The sequence below is a fragment of the Alexandromys fortis genome, unplaced genomic scaffold, assembly GCF_014885135.2.
Source record: "Alexandromys fortis isolate MF-2015 unplaced genomic scaffold, M_Fortis_MF-2015_v1.1 scaffold_161, whole genome shotgun sequence".
NCBI classification, from domain to species: Eukaryota; Metazoa; Chordata; class Mammalia; order Rodentia; family Cricetidae; genus Alexandromys; species Alexandromys fortis.
Window position 1 is genome coordinate 565,051 of NW_026068073.1, and position 22,261 is coordinate 587,311.

The 22,261-nt window shown below is 53.0% G+C and overlaps 3 protein-coding genes across 11 annotated transcripts; all 3 read right to left on the reverse strand.

Annotated features, from left to right (window-relative positions):
- Positions 1–285: 285 nt before the first annotated feature.
- On the reverse strand, positions 286–12,354 carry Rasip1 (Ras interacting protein 1). 2 transcript variants are annotated; one of them, XM_050121318.1, is made up of 12 exons: positions 12,117–12,354; positions 11,816–11,984; positions 10,664–11,325; positions 9,298–9,653; positions 5,994–6,647; positions 4,499–4,536; positions 4,169–4,320; positions 3,958–4,073; positions 2,747–2,990; positions 2,452–2,624; positions 1,278–1,425; positions 286–692 (listed from the first exon to the last, which is right to left on the reverse strand). In XM_050121318.1, exons 1-12 carry the CDS (start codon positions 12,352–12,354, stop codon positions 493–495), a joined length of 3,150 nt encoding a protein of 1,049 aa, XP_049977275.1. In that variant the 3' UTR covers positions 286–492. The 2 variants fall into 2 exon arrangements, with proteins under 2 accessions (XP_049977275.1, XP_049977276.1); XM_050121319.1 differs by having other exon boundaries at positions 11,816–11,956; positions 12,117–12,252.
- Positions 12,304–21,779, reverse strand: Izumo1 (izumo sperm-oocyte fusion 1). 8 transcript variants are annotated; one of them, XM_050121321.1, is made up of 10 exons: positions 21,639–21,779; positions 16,832–17,136; positions 16,039–16,113; positions 15,258–15,344; positions 14,741–14,761; positions 14,345–14,425; positions 14,137–14,237; positions 13,655–13,808; positions 13,128–13,332; positions 12,336–12,678 (listed from the first exon to the last, which is right to left on the reverse strand). In XM_050121321.1, exons 1-10 carry the CDS (start codon positions 21,707–21,709, stop codon positions 12,483–12,485), a joined length of 1,296 nt encoding a protein of 431 aa, XP_049977278.1. In that variant the 5' UTR covers positions 21,710–21,779; the 3' UTR covers positions 12,336–12,482. The 8 variants fall into 8 exon arrangements, with proteins under 8 accessions (XP_049977282.1, XP_049977278.1, XP_049977277.1 ...); XM_050121320.1 differs by lacking the exon at positions 21,639–21,779 and adding an exon at positions 18,168–18,480; XM_050121324.1 differs by lacking the exon at positions 21,639–21,779 and adding an exon at positions 17,794–18,145.
- On the reverse strand, positions 18,639–21,778 carry Fut1 (fucosyltransferase 1 (H blood group)). The gene is made up of 2 exons (XM_050121330.1): positions 21,639–21,778; positions 18,639–20,977 (listed from the first exon to the last, which is right to left on the reverse strand). The coding sequence occupies exon 2, from the start codon at positions 20,973–20,975 to the stop codon at positions 19,842–19,844; it is 1,134 nt and encodes a 377-aa protein (XP_049977287.1). The 5' UTR covers positions 20,976–20,977; positions 21,639–21,778; the 3' UTR covers positions 18,639–19,841.
- Positions 21,780–22,261: the final 482 nt, after the last annotated feature.

Genomic DNA, 22,261 nt, shown 5'->3' on the forward strand with positions numbered 1-22,261 from the left:
GGACTAGGGGAGAAGGCTAGAGTTGGATTGTGGGTAGGAGGAAGATGGCCTGTTCCGCCAACAGTACACAGGGTCTGGTACTCGGCAGAGCACGGTCTGGGCTGCGTTCCGAGTTGTGTGGCAGGGTTCAGTGCTCCAGGGTCACATTTCGTGCTAGAGGGCAAGCTGAGGCCATTGCTAGAAATATCTCCCCAAACTCGGCTAACACCCAACGTTCCAAGCGCAGGCCCTGACATCTTAAAAAAAAAAAATCTTCTCTAAAGCCCCCAAGTCTTGACAAGCAAGGTCAATACCACAGATACTTTTATTACTTCTTGGCACTCACATCCCAAGCCCATCTTCCCACAGTCCCTTCGTCTACCAACCAGACAACTCAACCTCCCAGCGGTCTACGCGGGGAAAACTACAACTCCCAGAATGGTCTGCGCCCAGGCGGGCTCCCAAAAGAACCCCTGCAGTTTCAAGCTTCGTGCGTTCCTTTGTCATTGGCTTTCAAGGCGACGCAGCCACCGGAGGTCCGTGGCGGTGATTGGCTGGCAGCTCCTGCTGCTCAAGATCCCAGAGGAGGCGACGGAGCCTGCGTAGTTCTCGGTGCAATGAGTCATCTGTTACCAGGCCCGTGAGGCGCAGGCGCGAGCTGCCCAGGGGCAGGATGAGAGGAGGGTGCGAGGAAAAACTTTCAAAGATATCCCCTGTGAGGGCGAAGAAGACCGAGTTAGAGATTCAGCATGGATGTGAGGTGGCCTAGCTCCTGAAGGAAAAAAAAACCAAACAAACAAAAAACCCCTGCAAATTCCAGCATCAAATGTGGCTCTCTGTGTCCCAAAGCATGATGGGAGTTGTAGTTAAGACTAGGAAAATAAAAAAGGACCATTACCAGGCTGTGTAGTTGGGGCCCTGGAACCTTGAGGATGAGCGGGGAAATCTTGGAAGATTTCTTAGGTCAGAGGAGCCCAATTGCTATGTAAGCTGGGTTGGGGTTAGGTCTGTGGAGGGAAGGGGCTAGGGACTTAAGTCTAAGTAAAAAATAATTAAATGCTTGAACTCTTAATGTACTGGGAATGGATCCTAGGGTAGTAAAGCCCCGCTGCTGTGTTATAAGCCCAGGCCCTAGTCTTTAAATCTTGAGAAGGTTTCTGGATAGAACAATTTTAGGTTCTGGGAAATGAAAGGGGCTGGATTCTCATCCAGAGTCCTGGGTGAGAAAGAGGCTGGGGGCATGGACTCTAGGCCCCAAAAGAAGACATCTCCAAGTTCGTTAGCCTATTTCTGCACACCTGTGTCCACAGCATCTCGCTCAGCAGGTGGCGGGTCCCAGGCTGGAGGTGCTCCACGGCCAGGACCTAACTGGTAGTGGCTAAGGAGATGGTGGAGTTGAGCAGGAGTCAGGGTGGGGTAGTCAGTCCGTAGGCTGCTCCAGGACGCCTAGGGGAAGACCAGGTTAGAAGTGTATGGTCCCAGCTGGCCCGGAAGATCAGGCCTGACACCCCAGCTTCTTAGACCGAGGCAAGAGGAGTCAAAGTACAAGGCCAGTTTGGGCAACATAGTGAATCTATTTCTAATTTTAAAAGAAAAGAGGTCTGGAGATGTAGGTTATGGTAGAGTGTTTGTGTAGCACGTGCAATGCCCTGGGTTCAACCCCCAATACAGTAATAAGATATAAAGAAGTGAAATTAAGGGACTGGGATGAAGGCTCAGCAGTTAAGAACACTGACTGCTCTTGCAGAGGACCCAGGTTCAATTCCCAGCACCCATGTGGTCTGTAACTCCAGTTCCAGAGGATCTGTCTTTCTCTTCTGACATTCCAGGACATAGTACACATATATACATGTAGGCAAACACTCATACACATAAAGATAAATCTTTAAAAAAAAGTGAAGGTCCAGTGTGGCTGTGAACACCTTTAATCCCAGCACTCAGAGGACAGAGGCAGGGGGATCGCTGTAGGGCAGCCTGGTCTACAGAGTAAATTCCAGGTCAACCAGAGCCACATAATAAGATCTTTAAAAACAAAAACAAAAAAACCCAAAGATTTTGTGATCTACCTGGTTAGCTTCCTCATCTACGAAAGTTGATCTAAAACCGTCAGTTGATAGATGGATGTATGCCCTTACTTCGAATGGGGTGTTTGTTACTGCTGTTACCAGAGATTCTGCTATGCAGTTCATACTCAATGAACACTTAACCATCATCTTCCTCGGGCTCAAACCAGATTTGACTCACCACGTCCAAGAGAAGGACCATGGGGAACTATTCCTAGCAAGCTGCACTAGCACTCAGACATTTCTGTCCAGTCATTTTCGATTCTGACTTCTGTAGCCACCAGTGGTCCATCACAATGTCTAATATAGGGCTGGCTAAGACTTGGGGTCCCTGAGAGACTGAACAGAGAGGATGGCTGAGCTGCGCTGAAGAATCAAAAGTCACTTAGATAGAGCCATTAAGAGTCACCTTGAGCAGGGAGGTACGGGGCACACATAGTAGGTTCACAGCAATGGAGAGTTTCCGGAAGAACTCGGTGGCAATGTCACCCAGCCCAGCCCCCTGCAGCCAATCCAAAACAAGATCCAAGTTGGTTCTAATTTGGACGGCTCGAGACCACTGATAGAAAGGTCGGCCTTGACCTGTGTAGGAAGGAATGAGAGGCCGTGAATGGACCTACTTCACAAAGTTTGACTGGAAACCAAGCTGCCAAAAGCTGAAGCTACCCAAAGCTGTGCCTGGCTGCTCCCAGCCCAACCCTCACCTCGTTCCATCAGCGAGTTGAGAAGGGATGCATTGGAGAAAAAGAACAAGTAGCCAAAAGTCTGGGACACGAGGTCGGGGTGCAGCTCACACTGGCTGGTCAGTTCTAGAGCAGCCTGGAACACACCCAGGGTAGGCCTGAGTCCAGGCGGCATGGCCTCCAGCTCCGCACCAGGCCCTGGTAGCTCTGCCCCAGCGGTGAAAGGGTTACTGTCTAGGAGAGCTGGCAGTGTTGAATAAAGAGTCTGGGGAGACACAAAGGCGAAGAACTTCAGGGTGACAGTCAATGAAGACAATGGGAATGCCACCAAGGGCTTCTGGGAATTGTAGTCCATTCTCCTTTCACCAGTCCCATGGGACTCCATGAACAAATCCCTACTTTGTAGATGGGTTTCTAGCAGGGGTAGGTCTCCTGGAATAATCTGTCCTGAGAAATGTTCTCAGGAAGTAGCTTAGATATTTTATGTGCATCTCTCATGCATTATGGGGTTTGTAGTTCTCACAGAGATAGCTCAGGCAGGATAGAACACTAAACAAAAAAATGGCCTTTTTCAGTCAAAGAAACATTTGATCAGAATTTCCAAAAGAGATTAAAAGAATGGAGAGCCCAGAAGTAGGAGTTGGGTGGCAGCTGGCCAGTGGAAAGTATGATCACACCAAGGTCAGGAAATGAGGTCCGTGACAAAAGACCTAAGAGTAGACTTGGCAGAACATACAGGAAGTGAGCCTCAGAAGTAAGGGGTTCACAATCAAGACCACTGCAGCCTACGGATTGGACATTTTGGGAGATTCTCTCTTATTTTACAATAGGAACCAGGTATATCATGGTCAAAACTCTGATTAGTCCAATTAGCAATATTAAGGTCAAAGGTGGTAGAGGGGAGATCAAGCCCCACAAGAATACTTCCATGGACAAAAGATAAGGCCTATGTTCAGAAAGGGGACGTGAAGCCAGAGATGTAGGAAATGATGTCAGCAAACATGCACACACGCACACCTGAACAGTACACTGTAAGCTTGATTGATAGAGGAGACGAACTACTGTGGACAAGCACAGGAAACGAACCAGGAAGTGATGTCAGCCGAAACAGGAAGTAGTGTGTGACCAGAGGAAAGTGCTAGGGTGAGATGGAGTGACCCCAAGGAGAGAGGGGAGCGATGTCAGAGCGGCACAATGTGAGTTCAACTGGCAGAGTATTTCAACAGGCCCACCTTGGTGAGGTAGTAGACGGACTGCTGGAAGGTACACATGATGACCTCGTCCAGGAGGGCCAAGGCCTCGTCACACAGTTCCAAGTCATTGCAGAGCTGAGGGTCTGAGGACAGGCCTGGGGACGAGAGCGGGACAGATGCTGGATGCTGCAGCCGAGTGCTCCAGGCTCAGGGTACAACAGGCGGACAAAGTGGGGGTGCCTGCGCTCACCCTCCTGGTCAGCCTCTTTCTCCATCTCCAGAACCTTCTCCTGAACGAAGCTCAGCAGCTCTGTGGTGTTGGCCATCCACAGTATGAGCGGCCGCAGCTCCACAGACACAGCCTCAGGAGTCAGGGGCTCCTCGGGAACGCCCTCTGGGTGGCTGCGGAAAGAGCAGGGATCCTGTGACTTGCTCAACCCTTAACATAAAGACCAAACTCCACAGCTTGGGTTTCCCAACTTGCAGATGGCACAGAACTTGTACTAAGGCAGCATGGAGAGCCGAGCGCTAGTCCCAACCCCGTGAGCCTCCAGGCCTGTGTGCCCCAGCTTTCTCTTACTTCTCTGGCTGCCGGTCTCCAATTTCTTTAATTTTTTCCTGTAGAACAGTAAGATAAGAAGCAATGTCAGGGGCTGGATTGAGGAGCTCAGACTGTACAACTGGCTTGCCTAAAAGCACCTTTCTTGAGCTGTGCGTGCCCCGTAGCTTTGCCGGTGTTTGCATATGTGTGGGTGCATGCGTCTGTGTGGAGGCCTGAACTCGTTCACGCTGCCTGTCACTCTGCACTGCGCTGAAGCAGGGGCTCTCCCTGAATCTGGAACCTGCTAATTCCAGCTAGTCTAGCTAGCCAGCTTGCTCCGGGGATGCCGTCTCTGCCTTCTGGCTATTGGGATTAAAGGGGTCACCATGTCTGCCCAGTTTTTACATGGGGTCTGGGATCTGAACTCTGGACCTGAGCCATCTTCCCAGTTTCGCACACATAATGCTTGTTTTTTTTTTTTTTTTTTAAGACAGGGTCTCTTGAGGTAGCACTGACTGACCTCCAACATATTGCAATCCTCCTGCCTCTGCCTCCCCCAAGGGCTGGAATTACAAGGATGTACCACCACATGCAGCTTCAGGCCTTTTAACTTTTATTTCAAGACAGTGACTCACTAAGTTGCCCAGACACTTGTCTTAACGCTCTCTGTAACTCAGGCAGCCCTTGAACTTGCAATCCTCCTGCCTCAGCCTCTTCGGTGGATGGAATGGACAGGTCTGTGTCACCGGGCATGGTTCTCTCATTCTAAGTCTAGAGTCACAGGTAACCTGTTCACTTCATTTCCCTTCTGTTCAAACGGAGCTTCTTCTAACCTCTGAGAAAATCCCTGACCCTCTAGACCCTCATGCAATGAGGCCTTCCCTGCATCCTGGATTATTCCTTCCGGTCACTTCCATGGTGTTGGTCCCACTAAGGGATCTACCTAGTTTGTTGTTACTGTTCCAAGCTCCAGGCCCAAAGGGTTGATCAAAGCAGTTCCCATACTCCTCTTCCAATGGCACCTCCCCCACATCCCAGAATGCTGATCTCCATGATTCCACAGCTCCACAGCAGAGACTAAGGCCCAAAGATCTCAAGTTCAAGGTCAGCCTGGGCAATTTAGTGAAACCTCTTCTCAAAATCTAAAAAGAAGGCTAGGGGTGTGGCTCAGCACTAGGGAGATGTCCCAGCCACAGAGCACCTGCCTGGCAGGCTATAGGATTGGGGCTTCAATCCCAGCACTACTAGATGAATCTGAAATCAAAGGTAGTTACTTCTGGAACCACAGTGGATGAGCCCACGGTTTCCACTATCGGTGCCATTAGCTCAATCCATCTCAAAGCATCATGGGGAAAATAGTTTCTCCTTGCTCAAGGCTTGCACAGTGCTAGCTGGTTGAAGTAGGAGGAATACTATGGAAAACTGATGGAGGAAAACAGGAATATGGCTGAAATGACCTGTGGAGCAGGTGGGTGGCTGCTGATGGACACAAAGCGGGAAACAGAAAGACCTGTGGGACAAGGGGCCTGCTCACCCAAACGGCCTCTTTGATGAGCCGGGCCAGGCGGCCCAGCAGGCGAGGCAGATGGCCCAGCTCCAGCTCCCTCGCGGAATGCTGTACACACAGCGCCAGCAGAGTGGCAGGCCCGAGTGGGGGCAGGTCCCCTGCGCCCGAAGCTGCAGCGCGCACGATCTCGCCCAGCAGCGCCTCTTCCTCTCGTGGTCTGAACCGAAGCACCGGCTCACGGCCATCCAGGTAGGCGGCCAGCGCCTCTCCGCGCTCCTGCAGGCCACGGCCACACAGGCGACAGGAAAAAGCCCAGCCCGGTCCGGGTGGCGCGGCCCCGGGGCGCGCGGGCAGCCAAGGTGGCCGCGCGGGCCCTGAGCCCCCGGAGCGGGGGTCCTTGTACATAAACAGGAAATGCTCTCCCAGGCCCAATAGGTCTCCGGGGTGCAGCTCGGCCTCGCGCAGCAGAAGACAGCCGTTGTGCGTTACCGGGGCGCCCCGGGATGGGCGCACCATGGCCGGGGGCTCCGGGCCTGAGCGCACCGTGCAGTGTCGCGGCAGGATGTCTGGGGCATTGAGGAAGGTGTCCACATATGGAGCTGGGGACCCGCCGCGGGATGATGAGGGCCCACCTCGGCCAAACACGTGCTGCTCTCGGGTCATCACATACACCACGAAGTCCTAGAGGAAAGCATAAAGTCCTGCTATGAAGATGGGTGTGTCCAAACAGCATCCTTACCCACACTAGCTAGGCTCTCTCACTCCACCGCACCTCCTCTAAGTGATGAAAACCTCAAGGGAGATTTCCTGGATTTTCAAAAGACGCTTTGAGCATCCCTTGCCCATGAATAACCTCTTCCGAAGACACTTTGTGGCTTCATCTTTTTTTTAGGGGGGGGGGAGGATTTGTTGAGGGGGGGGCAGAGGCAGCGCCACAGCATTCTTGTAGAGGTTAAAGGATAACTTGGGCATCGGTGTTCTTCCACCGTGTGGGTTCCAGGGAGATAACCTGGGTCTTTACTCTCGCCAGTGGGTGCTTTTACCTTTAGAGCTTTCTCTATCCTTAGCTCCACTTTTTAAAAACTACCCTTCAGGGCGGCGGTGGTGCACACTTTCAATCCCAGCACTCGAGATACAGAGGCAGGTAGATCTCTGTGAGTTTGAGGCCAGCCTGGTCTACAAGAGCTAGTTCCAGGTCAGCTTCCAAAGCTACAGAAAAACTCTGTCTCGAAAAAACAACAACAACAGGCAACAACAACAACAACAAAAAAAACCAAAAACCAACAAACAAAATTACCCTTCAACGGGCTGGGGTGGCACATGCCTTTAATTCCAGCACTCAGAAGACAGAGGCAGGCGAATCTCTGTGAGTTCGAGGCCAGTCTCATCTACAAGAGCTAGTTCCAGAACAGCCAGAGCTGTTACACAGAAAAACTCTGTCAAAAAAAAACAACAACAACAACAAAAAAAAAACCATAGATATCTAGATGGATGGATAGATAGATAGATAGATAGATAGATAGATAGATAGATAGACAGACAGATAAAAATGACCCTTCACAGGCTGGCGAAGTGGCTCACCTGTTAAGAGCACTGGCTGCTCTTCCAGATGACCTAGGTTCAACTCCCTGCACCCACATGACAGTTCACGCCTGTCTGTACCGAGTTCCAGGGGATCTGACCCTCACAGCAACACACATGAAATAATTCTACTGGCTCAAAGAAGAGGTTTCCAAACAGACCCTTCTGCAGTAAATTGTCTTCTCAGCTCTTCTGAATGGACTGTTTTGTTCCCACAGTGGAGTCTTCGTACCGTCCAGCTGCATGAACTCAGGGGCTTCTAGAGCCATCCTACCCCGTTCCTAAAGTGGTCTGTCCCATCACCCTCAAAGAGCTGGCTTTCCAGGAGCTGGGCATCTCTCCTCCCAGAGCCCCACTTCCAGCACTTCAGTCCGCTTTCCTTTCTAACAGCTTCTCTCAGACTCATCCCTAGCAAGTGGTAGATGTCTCTGTAGAAACACCCCATGACCAAGAGGACACCACTACCTCTAGCCAAGCAAGGTGCACTTCTGAGAAGACCTCTCTCCACTGGGCTTTCATTTACTCCCATCCAGTGACGGACTCCCAAGCAAACACATGTCTACCATGGACTCATCCACTGCCCCTTTCTCAGGATGGAGTTCAAAGGTTCTCCCTGTCCACTAACGGAAGCTCTCAATAGTCCCCTCCCAATGTAGGTATCTCCAGAGGCCTCCACAGAGATGGTGAGAGAGGCTCCAAAGAGGGCTCCCTTCTTACAGTGTATCTTATTCCATCCACCGAATGGAAAGGTAAGTTGCAGAAGACCCTGCTCTTAAAGTGGACTCTCATCTCCATCTTTAGTAATGGATGTACCATTTGACCTCCTTAAAATAAACCTACCGCTCATGTTCTAGTGGCTGGCACTCACATATGTAAGGCATAGAAACATGGCCTGATCTGGGTAGTAGTGGCGCACGCCTCTACTGTCCAGCACTCTGGAAGCAAAGGCAGGCAGATCTCTGTGAGTTCGAGGCTAGCCTGGTCTACAGAACGAGTTCCAGGACAGTTAAGGCTGTTACACAGAGGAATCCTGTCTCCAAAGACAAAACAAAAAAAAAAAATAAAAGAAAGAAAGTAACGACTATAGCCTGGATGGTGTGGGTGTCATGCCAACTACTCAGGGGGCTGAAGCAGGGAGGGTCGTGAATTCCAGCTCCTGTCTCTAAGTTAAAGGCTGCAAGAATGGTTCAGCAGTATGCCACCTGCCTAGCACCAACCAGGGGACACTTGGGGACTTTGTTCAGAGATAGAACAAAGGCTCTATCTCTAAAAGGTGCAAGGTTCAATCCTCAATACTGCAAAAATAAAACTGCACACAGGTTTCAGTGTCTCCATCAACAAGGGGTCGGATGGGTTCCATGTGAACCTTTATGAATGTATTAGCCTATTTCTCCCATCACAACCAAGACCAACCAAGACCCTAGGTAGCAAAGATTTCCCTGACGTAGGACACACTTTCCTTCAAGAAGCGGATGTTTGTGAGGGATGTCCTTTTGACAATAGACTGGCCTTTGACCAAGACCGTGTTTTCTTTCACTTCTGAATGAAGGGAAACATTCGCTCTACCCTTTGAACAGGATCTTTGTATCTGACCTCCACCTCAGCTCCTACCACGCTATTTCCTACCTGGAAACCTTGTGGGGTCTGTCATTATACCAGAGAGGGCCTCAACCCAATGTATTCTTAGTAGTGTGGTTTTGTTGGCCTGCCATGTCTGGTGTGGCTCCTGAGTAGGGGAGCCAGTGCTGACCTGAGCATCCTGGTAGCCCTGGAGCAGAAGGAAGTAGGGACGGTTGCTGGGTGCCTGAATGAGGCACTGAGTCAACTGATCCAAGTCTCCAGGGTCTGTTGGTACCATCTGGGTGTCAGCTGCCCCTGGAGCCATGCTAAGTGCCTGCTGCCTGCGTTCCTGCTGCCGTCGACGCCGCCCCTGCAGACTCAGCTCAGACACACTGCGACGCAGGGAAAGATTTTCAGATCGCTCTTTGCCCCCGGACCCTGTAGGGGTCCCGGATCCTGACCCTGGACCAGGACTGGCCAGAGCTGCCCCACCAGATGCAGCCCGAGAGCGATTCTTCTGTGTTCTCCAAGACGGGGCATTTGTGCCTACGGGGAAATGAAAAACAGGTTGGAGTGGTCAGCTTAGAAATTCATCCTTTTAACAAGCATTTAGGGATCAACTAATGTGTGTCAGAGACTGGTCTAGGCACCAACAGTGAATGCAGTCCTCAGGAAGCTGGGAACAACCACCTTCCTAACAACATCTCCTAGGAGTTCTTAGGCCCCAGCACACAGTAGGCTCCCTGTGGAAGGAGCTTAATGAACAGACATGTTTTCCACTAAGCTGGTAAGAGCTGAGAAGTTGGAAACTTTGCTTGGGCATGGACACCAGAGACCAAAAACGTGTAGCTCACAATACGTGCTCAGCAAAGGTTTTCCGTTTGTTTTGTTTGGTTTGGTTGTTAGAGAAGGGATGACAATAATTTCCATTCCTTTGAGTGGTTACTGTTCTTTTTACTTCTCTAATCTTTATTGAACATGTGCCAAGCCATTTATATGCATTATTACATTGAACCTTCACCTAGAACTTGAGATTAGAAATTAAAGAATGGATGGGCTAGGCATGGTGGTGTATCTACATAATTACATCACTCGGGGCTGGAAGACCAAACGTTCAAAGACATCCTGGGCTACATGGCAAAACCCTACCTTGGTAAAAATAAAATAAACTATGCTTCTGTATTTCCAAAAGGGAGAAAGAGAAAAGAGATCTCCTATAGTGAACGCCCTTGACCACGCCACTGCCCTTACAGACTCTGGCTGTAAGTCCAGCCCCAGAATAGCACCACCCTTCCGCCCAGTACTTCCCATTCCAGCCAGGATAGCCCAGTCTCCCCCTCCCACACCGCCTCCCGCACCTTTCAGAGGGACCCCTACCCTGCCGTTTATTCTACAGGCCCCGCCTCCTTACCCTCAAGCCACGCCCCCAAACCCGCCCAGGGCCAAGTCTGTCATCCTACTGGCCCTGCCTCCCGCTCCTGCCCCGCCCTTCTAAGTTGCTCCGCCCCGATCCCTCCGGGGCCCCGCCCCACGCTCCCGTCCTTGTCCCCGCTAACCGTCTGCGTCCGCCGCCCCGAAGGCCTCCTGCTCCAGCCGCCGCGCCTCCTCGCGGCCGCGCAACTCGAAGCGCCGCGCCCAGCCCGGCCGCGCGCGCCACAGGTCCTGCACCAGCAGGGGGCGCTCGGCGTCGGCCAGCACGCGCAGGTGCTCCGCGCGCCACTCGCCGCCGCCCACGCCCGCCGCGGGCCGGCCCAGCGCGTCGCAGAGCGCGTAGGCGTCCACGCAGCCGCCGTCGCCCGCTCCGCGGCCGCCCGCCAGACCATAGCGCTCCAGCGCCTCGGCCACCAGCTCGCGCGCCGTGGAACGCTCCGTGGCCAGCACACTCTTGTAGTTGGCACCCGACGCCAGCCCCGCAGCGAAGATCTTGAGCACGCCCGGGGGCACCGCTGCGCGCGTGGGCAACGGCGGCTCCGGGGCTACACCCGCCGCCAGTTCAGGCAGCTTCTTCTCGCTGGCCCAGCGCTGCGCACCCCCGGGCGTTCCAGGGCCCCCGGCACCGCCTGCCCCCGAGCCCCGGAACAGCTGCGAGATGCGCTTGGCGCGGCTGCCGGAGGCGCCCCCCGCCGCCTTCACCGCGCCCACGCGCCGCAGCTCCACGTGCGGCGGCGGCGGAGGCAGGGGCTCGCTGCTGCGGCTCCCCGTGTCGGAGGATGAGGACCTGAGGAGGAAGAAGTGGGCAGGGAGGACACAGAAGAACGAGACCGAGGACAGCCAGAGTCCAGCCCAGAGCAAGTGACCCCGAGAGAAGGGCCGAAGACACAGAGAAACCGAGAAAGGGGAGAGACAGAAACTCGAGACAAAGACCCAAAGAGACAGGGACACAAACAGGAGGCGAGGGTGGGGGCCAAAATTTAAGATGGTGGGGTGGTAAGAATGGAGGTAAGAGAGATAAGTAATTAGTTTAAAAAGATATAATCCATGGTAGGAAATTCCAAGGCAAACAGAGAAGGGAGGAAGGGAAATGATCAAATCCCTGTGCCAGGCTCTGCCCTCCCTGCTCCTAGATATCACTGTGTTCCACTGCCACCCCCCACTTTGCTTGTCTATTTAGGACAGGAACCTTTTGCCCACCTTTGTAGGGGTCCCTGGCATAGCTCAGTGCTTAACAGGGACAGAGGGCAGGCATGCCACAGAGGTTGGCCACTTACTTGACAGAGGCAGCGCTGGGCCAGCGCCGCCCCAGTTTGGCCAGCTGCTTCCTTGGGGAATTGATCCACAGGCCCACTGGGAGATGGAGTTTCCCAAAGCGGGGGCTTCCGCCCTCCTTTCGTTCACCAGATAGCATGGCCCTAAGGGAAGAGGGTAAGGCCCCAAGTCCTGAAGCCACAGCCATGGGAGGATGGGGAGGACCGGAAGAGAGAATGAGTTCTGGCCCCTGGATCCCAAGGAGTTTGAGGGGTAGAACAATGAACTCCCAGGTCCCTGGATGGGTCATTGCTGGGCTCTTACCCTGCTTCGGGTCCTGTAGCACCCGGAGGCCCTGGTGCCGTTGGCCTCCGTTAAGTCCCAATCCCTCTGAAAAGGGTTTCCTCTGCCCCAGCTCCCAGCACTGGGTGGGGGACAGGAAAAGGCAAGAGGAAACCCGGCAGGAAGAGCGGGGAGGGGGCGTCCTGTGAGGAGACCAGGCCTGGGGGAGGAGATGGGGCAGGGCTGGCCCTGGCCTATGCCTTGATTCTGGGCCCACCATTCTTGAGCTCCCTACAGAGGGAAGACCCATGTTCCAACTAATCCCCGCTCAGACAGGGGTGCATCCAGGCCAGAAGTCAGGACCAATCCCCAAGAGTAAGTCAGATACTGAGACAACAGGTCAAATCTTTATTGGCTTTCTGAGTCCTCCTTTTCCTCTGTTTCCTCAACGATACTCTCAGTAAACTGTGGTTCTGCCGGTAGGGCCGACTCCAGCTGGAAAGTGGTCGGCTCCAACTCGGATGACTTGTAATCCGTTGGTAAGGACGTGATGTCCAAACTTGAGGCCTTCGATTTCGCTCTAGCTTTCCTAAAGTACAGTAACCTGGGACAGGACATGGGTGCATAGAACCGTGTTAGCACATGGGTTAAGTGGAGTCACTGTTCCCTAAGACCCCCACAAACCTAACCTAGCGCTTTCTTTATACAAGCCTTGTCGTCCTAAGTGAACCCCAAAGGAAGGTGCCCAGTAGCTTCTGGTCCCCGACCAGCTCTGATTGTAGAAAGGCCTGCCCTCCACCCAGGCCCTGCCCCCTCCACATCGCTCTACTCCATAAGGCCTTGTCCTTTCTCGTAAGTCCCATCCACCCAAGCCCTTGTCCACCCCCTGCTATTCAATCTCCTCTTCTTAGCCAAGACTACACACCTCTGTCCGAATCCTGCATCTCCCTTCAAGTCCCACTCGTACCCAGGCCCCCAACTCCTCTAAGCTATGCCTCCCTCCCAAAGCCTCTCTTGTTCCACCCTCTCCCAGTTTCCCAGTGGACAGCTCACGAGGCAATGACGCTGGCCACCAGAACCACGAAGCCAAGGACCAACAGTATTAAGAGCCTGTGTTTCAGATTTCTCTCTGGTTTCGGGTAATGGCTGATCGTAATTATGGGCTCCGGGTTCTCTGCAGTCACCTGGCCAGGGGCCTCCACCTCCTGGGTTATGATGTTTGTTGCCGGTTTTTCCTCAAATGTCCTTTGAGGCAATACTGACAGAGGAGAGCCAAAGGGCAGTCCTGGCAGCAGCTGGTAAAGGCAAGCCCGCCCCATAACCCTAGCCCTCTTTAGAGGCTGGGTGCACCCCAGTAAATCCAATTAAGGTAAGGAAACCCCTCAGGTAGGAAAGAAGCCACATCTCCATCACCAGAAAACACACCTCCTAAGGTAAGCCTCACCCCTTAGGGCAGCCCCTGGATATAAGCAAAGCCTCCCAGAAGGCCAGGCCCATAAGAAATGAGGTCCTAGTAGTGAGGTGACACCTCCAGAGATTCTCCCATCTTGAATGTCACTTTTCCAACACCCCATACTGACCTATGACACGAAAATGGATAATAGTGGCAGGACCCGCATTGATGGTTCCCAGCTCACAGCGGTAGTAGCCAGCATCCTCTGGGCCGACCATCGACTTGGTCAGGTAGGGATCTTTCCCCTTGGACAGCAAGGTCTCAGAATTGTTCCCCCAAACCTAGACCCAAGTTCAAGGGGTCACAGAGGCCTGGGGAACTGGGGGACTGGGGCAGTAGAGGGGTGAGAAGGTCCCCGGGGCCTTGGTGCAGGGGAGGCAAGAATCAGGACTATTGATTTTCCTAATCCTGACAGGAGGCATCATAAACCCCCACACGTCCGTGGTGGCGTGGCTAGGACAGGAAAGTCCCTGGTTAGGGCATGGGATCTCTCTGGGATCAGTAGAAGACACCTCAAACAGGCCATGAGGGTCAGGTTCAGGGCATGGGACTGGCTCACACAAATCTAAAGACTTAGGGTCAAGGGTCACAGGAGCTGGATGTTTCCACCTTGTAAAAACTGTAATCCGTAAGTCCCTCAGAAGCATGATGCCAACTGAGCTGGCAGTCCAGGACCATGTCTTCCAAGCGATGCACCTCTATCCGGCGCTCTGTGCAAAAAGAGAGGGCAGCAGCTACTTCTGGGGGAGTACTGCTGCGGCTTCCTCTCTGCTAGTCCCCATCCCTCTCACACGCTGGAGCTGGGTGATGAGCTCACCCCCACAATCCATGGATTTCCGACAAGTGTGGACCTGCTTCTCGCACCTATTACACCAGACCAGAGTCTGCAACATCGTGCCTGAAGGGCGAAGGTTAAAGTTGTATTCTCCCACTAAGAGGTGGGGCTAAAAGGAGAATTTGGCAAGGTCAAGGGCTGGGGCAGTTGCAGGCAACAAGGGTCTGGGTTGTTAAGGCCACCTAACGCCGCCCCCACTGAGAAGCTCAGGAAAGAGAGCAACTAGAACTCCACCCACTACCTAAGAAATCCAAGCTGGAGAGCAATCCTGGAGGTCCAGGGGTAGCTCAAATGGAGGAGAGTCACAATCCCCCATCCTGGGGCAGGGAGGGAGGGGCTCATCGGGCAAGAGAAACTGAGGGCGCAGATTGGACTCACCGCATTGGTTGGGACAATAAACTGCCTCCGAAGGGGGAAGGGAGGGAAGAAAAAAGAAAAACAAGCAGGTTTGTTGTGGTTTTCAGAACGGAGTCTCACGTACCCCAGGGTGGTCTCAAACGCCATTTTATCTTTTTCCTCCACTCTTCAAATCCCGTGAGTACAGGCTCTTTCAATCTCAACACAGAGCCCAAGGCTGCCTCAGCCTCCCCAGTGCTGGGATTTCAGGCTTTGCTACCAAGCCCCGGAGGATCATATTTCTTTCTAAATTAATGGGAGTGGATGCTGAAGAGAGGTCTGAGTTTTCTCTGTAGTTTTGGAGCCTGTCCTGGAACTAGCTCTTGTAGACCAGGCCGGCCTGGAACTCACAGAGATCCGCCTGCCTCTGCCTCCCGAGTGCTGGGATCAAAGGCATGCACCACCACTGCCAGACTTGGGGGACGGCTCTTGAGGGCATGGATGGAGGAGAGGGTTGAAGAAGCTGATGGCCGGGGTCCTGGACTTTCATCTTCCTCACCTTCCTTTTGGAAACGCGTAGCAAGAGTGGCAAAGATGTCCTTTTGCAGACGGAGCATCCAAAATAATTCCTTTATAAAGAGCTCTCCTAGGAGGAAGCAGAGCCAGGAAAGGTGCTCCCCAAACTCAGGTGTGAGGTGCAGTAATGCATTCCACAGGGTACAGGTACTACAAGTGGCCTGACTCACTGGTAGGCAAGGGTGACCTTGAGCACCTGATCTTCTGTCTCACCTTCAAGCTCGAACCAGCGCACCAGTGTACCCAACTTCCCACCTCTCATTGATCTCTCTGAGTCGTAGTCCTGGCTAGCCTGGAACTTGCTGTGTAGACTAGGCTGGCCTCAAACTCAGAGATCTGACTGGCTCTGCCTCCCCAGCGCTAGGATTAAACGTGTGCGCCACCACCGCCAGAGCCACCTCTCTTTCTTTTGCTTGACAGAATTTCACTATGCTGCCCAAGCTATTCTGGAACTCTGGGCTTAAACAATCCTCCTGCTTCAAGCTCCTGAGTTGCTTTGAGTCCGGGGATGCCCACCTGTCTTGGCATTCCACACTCTACCCTTCAGGGAAGGGCTGTAAGACGAAGCACCAAGCACAGGGCTGGGCCACTGGGTTAATCCTCACAGCCATTGAGAAAGGGAGACGACTATGATCTCCACATTAGGGCTAAGAAAGCTGCTCAGTCCCAGGCTCAAGGCCACGTGGCTAAGAAATGGCAGAGCCAGAATGGCACTCAAGAAGAGGTTTAATCAGAGGTTCTGCCCTCATCCTCTAGTAATTTACCTTTTACATCACTGTCCGTGATACGTTTCAGATCCTTCAGAAAACTCCAGGATGCCTGTTCCAGTGTGTCCTCATCTGTGTGTGGAGGGCAGATATAGAACCCCAGAGACCAGCTTTTCTGTCACATTGGCTTGTCACTACATAGAAACTACAATACCCATGAGGCCATTGGGCAAAGAGAGGTCTGGTTAAAGAGGTAACAGCTTGTTGCCTTCTGGGAGTTGTAGTTTTATCACACAAACTTGCCAGACCCAAAATATTCTGAGCTATGGAAAGGGACTCCATGATTCTGTATCCCAAGACTTTAACATTTTTTTCATTCTTTCTTTCTCTCTGTCTCTGTCTCTCTCTTTCTTCTTTTTTGAGACAGGGTCTCACTATGTAGCTCTGGCTGTCCTGGAACTCACAACTCACGTTAAGTAGACCAGGCTGGCCTTGAACTCATAGAGATCCACCTGCCTCTGCCTCCCGAGTGCTGGGATGAAGGCGTGGACCATTACACCTAGTGATTTTCCATTCTTTTTTTTTTTTTTTTTTTTTTGGTTTTTTGAGACTGGGTTTCTCTGTGGCTTTGGAGCCTGTCCTGGAACTAGCTCTGTAGACCAGGCTGGTCTCGAACTCACAGAGATCCACCTGCCTCTGCCTCCCGAGTGCTGGGATTAAAGGCCTGCGCCACCATCGCCCGGCTTGATTTTCCATTATTAAACTCAGGGAAGCGCCTATGTCAGGACTTCTGGCCCAGCCCTTGCTCTCCCAGGACCCCGAGGTCTGCATCCTGGCCTGCCCGCCTTACCCACGGCCCCCACATAGGTAGCCTGATTCAAAGGCAGGTCCTTGAAGTCGTTCACTGCCTGCTCTACCCTCTTCATTACGTTTTCGTGATGCTCAGGTGCCAGGTGGGTAGGCAGGTAACTCTGCTCCAAAGTCTTTAGCGCAGCCACTACAAACGGGTCACACATGATGCAGGGCCTTGCCGGACACAGGCAGTATGCCAGAGCCGCCAGCAAAAGTGTAAAACGCGGCCCCATGGAGGCCAGGGCACACAGCTCGCCAGTACCGCCAGAGGATCTTCTCACCCCAAAACGAGGGTGGGAGACGCTAAACAGAAGCCAAAATACAGTCTTAGAGGATTACAACGCTCAATGCGATGTTCTGTGGGAAATTCCCAAGTAAAACTGAGATATCATTCAAAAAGACCCAAAGTGTGTGTACTCGGACCCCCGCCCCAACCCAGGAGACCTCAGAATTTAGGGTCCTCGTTGCATTCTTGCAAACTATTAAACCAGATCCCAAATTCAGGACCATGCCCAAACTCACCCCATTCAAACCTCAAACCCATGGACTCACTCACCAACTCCCCCAAACACATATAATTCATAATTCTGAACTTGAGAATGGATCAACATCCAGGCGCTCAAGCACTGAAAACCCCGTGACACCGTAAACTAGAGACATTCAATAGTCAAAACCAGACAGACATCAGAAGCCGGGTTTTCAGCACTTGGAAGGCTGAGGCTGGTCAAGACCACCATGGCCTATTTGAGACTGCCTCCAAATTAATATATATATATAATTTGTCTAATAAATAACCAACTTGGAAACTACCAAACTAGGTCTTTAGAATAAAAAATATTCTAAATCCTTGAACCTAAAGGTCCTACAGAAACGTCAGCATTCCTCCAAAGCCATCCCCCAGTTTCTGGGGGACCTGCTGAATCTCCCTCAAGACTGAGACCCCTTACTTTCAGGACTCACCCTTCTCAGAACCCCCAGTACCTTAAACAACACTCTTTAACAGAGGTTTTCCAACTTCGTGCCCTCAAGCGCTAAAGCTTCACCCAGATACTTTCTCACGACTAAGATTAAGGTTTTTCTTGGAAGACCGGGGAGAAGAATTTAAGGTTTCTCTACTGGCTCCGAGAGTTACGGGTCGCCACCCGTTCACAAAACACTCGGGCCACATCCCACGTGAGGCACCCTAATTCCTTAGAAATATTTCTTAGGGCTCTTTGGCCCCGCCCAGAAGCCTAAGTCTTAAGTTTGATTGGGCTGCAACAAAGCAGGCCCCGCCCGTCCCTCCATGACGTCACAGGGTGGCAGCCCCTTCGTAGAACTTTCCCGGCACCTACCGAATGGAAGTCGCTAACCGGTTCTGGCCTCTTTGCTGGTCTTCCTGGCCCCTAAGTTTCCGGCAGGGCGCCCATTGGCTGACTAGAAATCTTGGCATTCAGAGAAGATGCGGGAAATGGCTAGTCTTCTAAACTGGGACTACAACTCCCAGAAGGCCCCGGAGAGGCTCTCTTTCCCTATGACTAGTCCCACAGCGTGGGAAACGTAGTTCAATAGTGACACTCTTCTCGCCTCAAACACTGATAAGGAGAGGTCTGGATCCAAACATTGTGACCCACACGTGTGGTCGTAGCACTTGGAAGACTGAAGCAGGAAGTTTGCCACGAATTCCCGGCCAGCCTGGACCACCATAGTGCATTCTAGACCAGCCTGGGCTACAGAGAGCGTCTCAAAATAAGTCAAAACACAAGAAAGGTCTGGTGGACAATATCGATGTTTCCAGAGAAAGGTATTGAGGGAAACCGGACCACAAATCTAGCAGCAAGGGTTGTCAGAATTGAGTAGGTACAGTATCCATGAGTCATGAATGTCCAGTCATGAATGTCCCTGGCACACAGAAACACACACACACATTGGGTTGCACACTCATCCATGCCGTGCAGTCAGTTACAAAAACTTCAGATACATGATTGCTGATTTGGCCCTTTAATTCCCAGCTCCCTCTTTCCAGCCTGTCCAGGCTGAGTTGGGAAAAGGTACCCAGAAAAATCCCTGAGAATATGCTTGGATTTAAATGTTATCTGAGGAAACTTCTCTGAAAAAAGTATTAAGGACACCTGACGTCTCAGGGAAACATCCAAGCTCCGAGCCCTTGCTCCTGCAGGGCCTTAAGCTGGTGCAGGGGTCTGGAACACCTCAGACCCTCCTTCCTGGACCTTCTCAAAGGCAGATTTAGTGGCTCTGTGAGCCCAAGGGCAACCCTTGTTTTCTGAGGGCCTGGTCACATCCAGAAAACAGACTCCTGGTCCCCAGTAGCATCAGAGAAGGAACCTTCTTGATCCTAAATTCAGAGCTAATCTATTTCTTTAAAAGTTTTCAACTCTTCTTTAAAAAGTCCCTGGGTTTTTAGGAGACTCTGCTTCTGCAAGCCCAGCCCCTCAGGAGCACGGCCCCGCAGCAGTGGCCCCTTCTCCCCTCGCTCCCACATTTTAGCCCATTTCCTCTCTCCACCCTAAATAAAAGTCTGGAAGGTTTTTCTGTGGCCCAGGAGTTGGACAGAACTCAGATCTGCTGGAGTCGTTCTCATCTTTCTAAGCCGACGCTAGCTCCTGGCAGGGCCTCCCGCATCACTCCATGTCTGTAGCAGCAGCAGCGGCAAGATACGGAGTTCTCACCTTCACTCAATTCTTCACTATCTAGAGTGCTGGCAGGGCCCTTGGAAGCAGCCACCATGCCCCCCGAGAATGGCTCCAGGAGCCCCGAAAGCCAGCTGTGTGTCAGGTGTTCCTTACTCCCATAATCCAGAAGTTCTAAGAAGGTAAGCTGGGTGGGCGAGAAGAGGACTGTAGCTCACAGGGCCAACTCGGACTCCCCAGCCATCAGGCAGTGAGGTTCTGTCGGAATATTTCTAGAACATTCCCACATTTCCAGAGAGTCCCACCAGCTCGTGGACTACCACAGACAAATTCCGAAGACACAGGCCTCTAGAGACATGATGGCTGATGCTAGGTGGTTCAGACCAATCTTAAAAGGCCGTCTGACTTCCAAGGATCAATCTGAGCCTGCAGGGCAGACAGGTCTGCATCAATGCCCACCCACTCAGGCAGGAAGGCAGCCTTCGGCCTGAAGATCTTCAGAAACTCCGAGTCTGGCAGGGTGAAGTTCGCCAGGTAGACAGTGTCTCCACCAGCTAAGTAGGCCGCCCAGAAGCCAAAGGTCCCGATGGTCATGATCGTGTGGTTGCACTGTGTGAGCAGCGCGAAGTCTTTCCCCGGCATGCTCTCCTGCCCATTGCCCGCGAAGACCACGTCACCACGGGATGTGTCAATATTCTCCAGACACCATTTCATGCCATTGCTGGTGACCACAAAGATGGGGTCTTTGTGTCGGGCACGGAACCAGTCCATGGCTTGCTGGAGGTAAGCTCGGTCCCCCACCACACCCTTCCAGCGATCGGGCATCACCTGCAGATAGTCTCCACGACGCACGTGTACACCCACAAAGGTGTGAGGGCGGATGCCCCGGGGGCCTAGGCGGAGCCCACTCAGCAGGTGCTGGGCACCTTCCCGAAGATGGTCATGCAGGGTGAACTCCCTGCGGATCTGTTCCCGGAGATGGTGGAAGAAGGTCCAAGAGCAAGGGAAACCGGACAGCTTGAGAAAGGGGTCCTCCAGACGAGAGTACTCCTCTGACATCCAGTCATGTAGAACTAAATGCTGCCAAGGCGTCAGGCTGTCCACCTCAGGGTCCAGCACGGGCAGGGAGATGCGGAACACCGGGGCCAGGGTGGCATGCATCTCAGGCTGAATGAAAGCTCGGCGGCCATTGAGCTGGGCCAGGGCCAGCAATGTGGCGTATTGCCCCATCTGGTTACCAAACCTGCCTCCTGGGGAGATGGTCCAAGTCCCAGGGAGTGAGGAGACTTGTCCGGGACAGGAAGGGGAGGCGTTGACTGTCTGCAATGGGCGCGGCAGGCATACCATGGCCACTGGGGACTTCAGCAGGTGGTAGTCCGGACACAGGAGAGAGAGAGTTAGCTCATTTCGAAAGAAGTTTTCTCCACGCAGGTGGAAAAAAAGAGAACCGGCAGAGAGCACACAGACCAGCAAGAAGGCCAGGCAGAGCTGCCTGCGGCTGGGGGTCCACATGGCTGTGGGGGAAAAAGTGGCTTAGAAGGCACACAGTGTGAACCAGAGGCTGGGACCCCTCTGCCTCCAGGAGCTACGTGAGCAGCTCCTGGGTCAGAAGAGAGCCTAAATCCAGGCTGGATGCGGTCGGGAGACATGCCAAGGAGTGGGTGCAAGACACTGAGGTTCAGGGCCTGCTGGAACCTCACATCTCAGCTACTTTCCCGGGTGCACCTATATGTAAGGGCACATCTACCTCCACAGGCAGTAAGTGTTGGGGACTAGGGGAGCCCAGGGGAGGAGGAGGCGTTTAGAAGCGCAAAGGCAAGCCCCTGGATGCTGTATAACTTTCCCTGTGAGTCAGGAACAAACATCTGTGGATCCCACGTGAGGATCAGTTAACATACCAAACAAACGGTTCAACCCAAGTCTGCCCCACTGGGTGACTCCAAGGCAGCTACATAGCCAAAAAGCAAGCATCCCGGAGAAGCCTGTGAACCTTGGAACTTTCTATGAACGGGTTTAGTTTCCTGGGTCAAGAGCCTTGCTGTGGCAGAAGAGAAGGGATTCTTGCGAGAAGAGGTTGGGATTGGATCCCAGGTTTTGAGGAAGACCGGGATAGGGTTAGAGTGGCCTACATACCCTCGTCATCCCTGGAGTCTGACATGCCCAGTGCCGACTAACCTGAGCTCCTTGCTGGTGGTACAAACGGATTCTTTTAGTCTGAGCTTCCAGTCCCAAAATAGAGCCTTCATCGGCGGCGCTTGATGGTCAGCAGCCCCGACTCCGTCTCCGTAGCCCTCCCCTCTAGGCTTCCTTCCTGCAACAGACTAAGGAGGCTGAGGGCTTGCAGACCTGGACGGAGAGAGGGAGAGATAGAGAGAGAAAGAGAGACACGGTTCCAAGACGCTCAGCCTCCGCCCTTCGGGCCGCGCAGGTAGCAGGAGGCGGAGCCCCATCCTACCTGGTGCCTCACCCTGTCCTCCGCCCAGGTAGAAGCGCGCCGCGCCCCTTGTCTCTTATTCTCGGATCACTGCCGCCACGGTGGGCAGTCCAGTTGGTCCCCAGAAAGTGCCGCATTCTTTGCACGGATCCGGGGACTAGCTCCCGACTGCAAGGCTGAACCCGGGAGCTCCGGTCTCACGCACGCACGTTTCATTCTCCGGGCCCACGTTTCCTTCTCCAGGCCAGGGACTTAGTGTCCTTACCTGGATGGGAGTAGCCACGCCCCAGTGGAGCAAGGTCTGGGCACCCGCTCCCTCCTCCAACCCCACCAGCTGTACCCTCCCAGGAGGATGGAAAACCTG

Bases quoted from the DNA above. Each gene is read 5' to 3' on its own strand.
- Rasip1 (XM_050121318.1), bottom strand. From the start codon at position 12,354: ATGGTGGGCCCAGAATCAAGGCATAGGCCAGGGCCAGCCCTGCCCCAT. The intron at 4,321-4,498 runs GTAAGAGAAAGC...CTCTTTCCGCAG, and splicing joins GGAGACCGGCAGCCAGAGAA to CCACCCAGAGGGCGTTCCCG. The intron at 1,426-2,451 runs GTGACTCTTAAT...GTCTTCCCCTAG, and splicing joins CCCGTACCTCCCTGCTCAAG to GCGTCCTGGAGCAGCCTACG.
- Izumo1 (XM_050121320.1), bottom strand. From the start codon at position 18,265: ATGCCAAGATTTCTAGTCAGCCAATGGGCGCCCTGCCGGAAACTTAGG. The intron at 15,345-16,038 runs GTAAATTACTAG...GCTTCCTCCTAG, and splicing joins CACGGACAGTGATGTAAAAG to GAGAGCTCTTTATAAAGGAA. The intron at 12,679-13,127 runs GTGAGCTGTCCA...GTCCTGTCCCAG, and splicing joins GTGGCCAGCGTCATTGCCTC to GTTACTGTACTTTAGGAAAG.
- Fut1 (XM_050121330.1), bottom strand. From the start codon at position 20,975: ATGTGGACCCCCAGCCGCAGGCAGCTCTGCCTGGCCTTCTTGCTGGTC.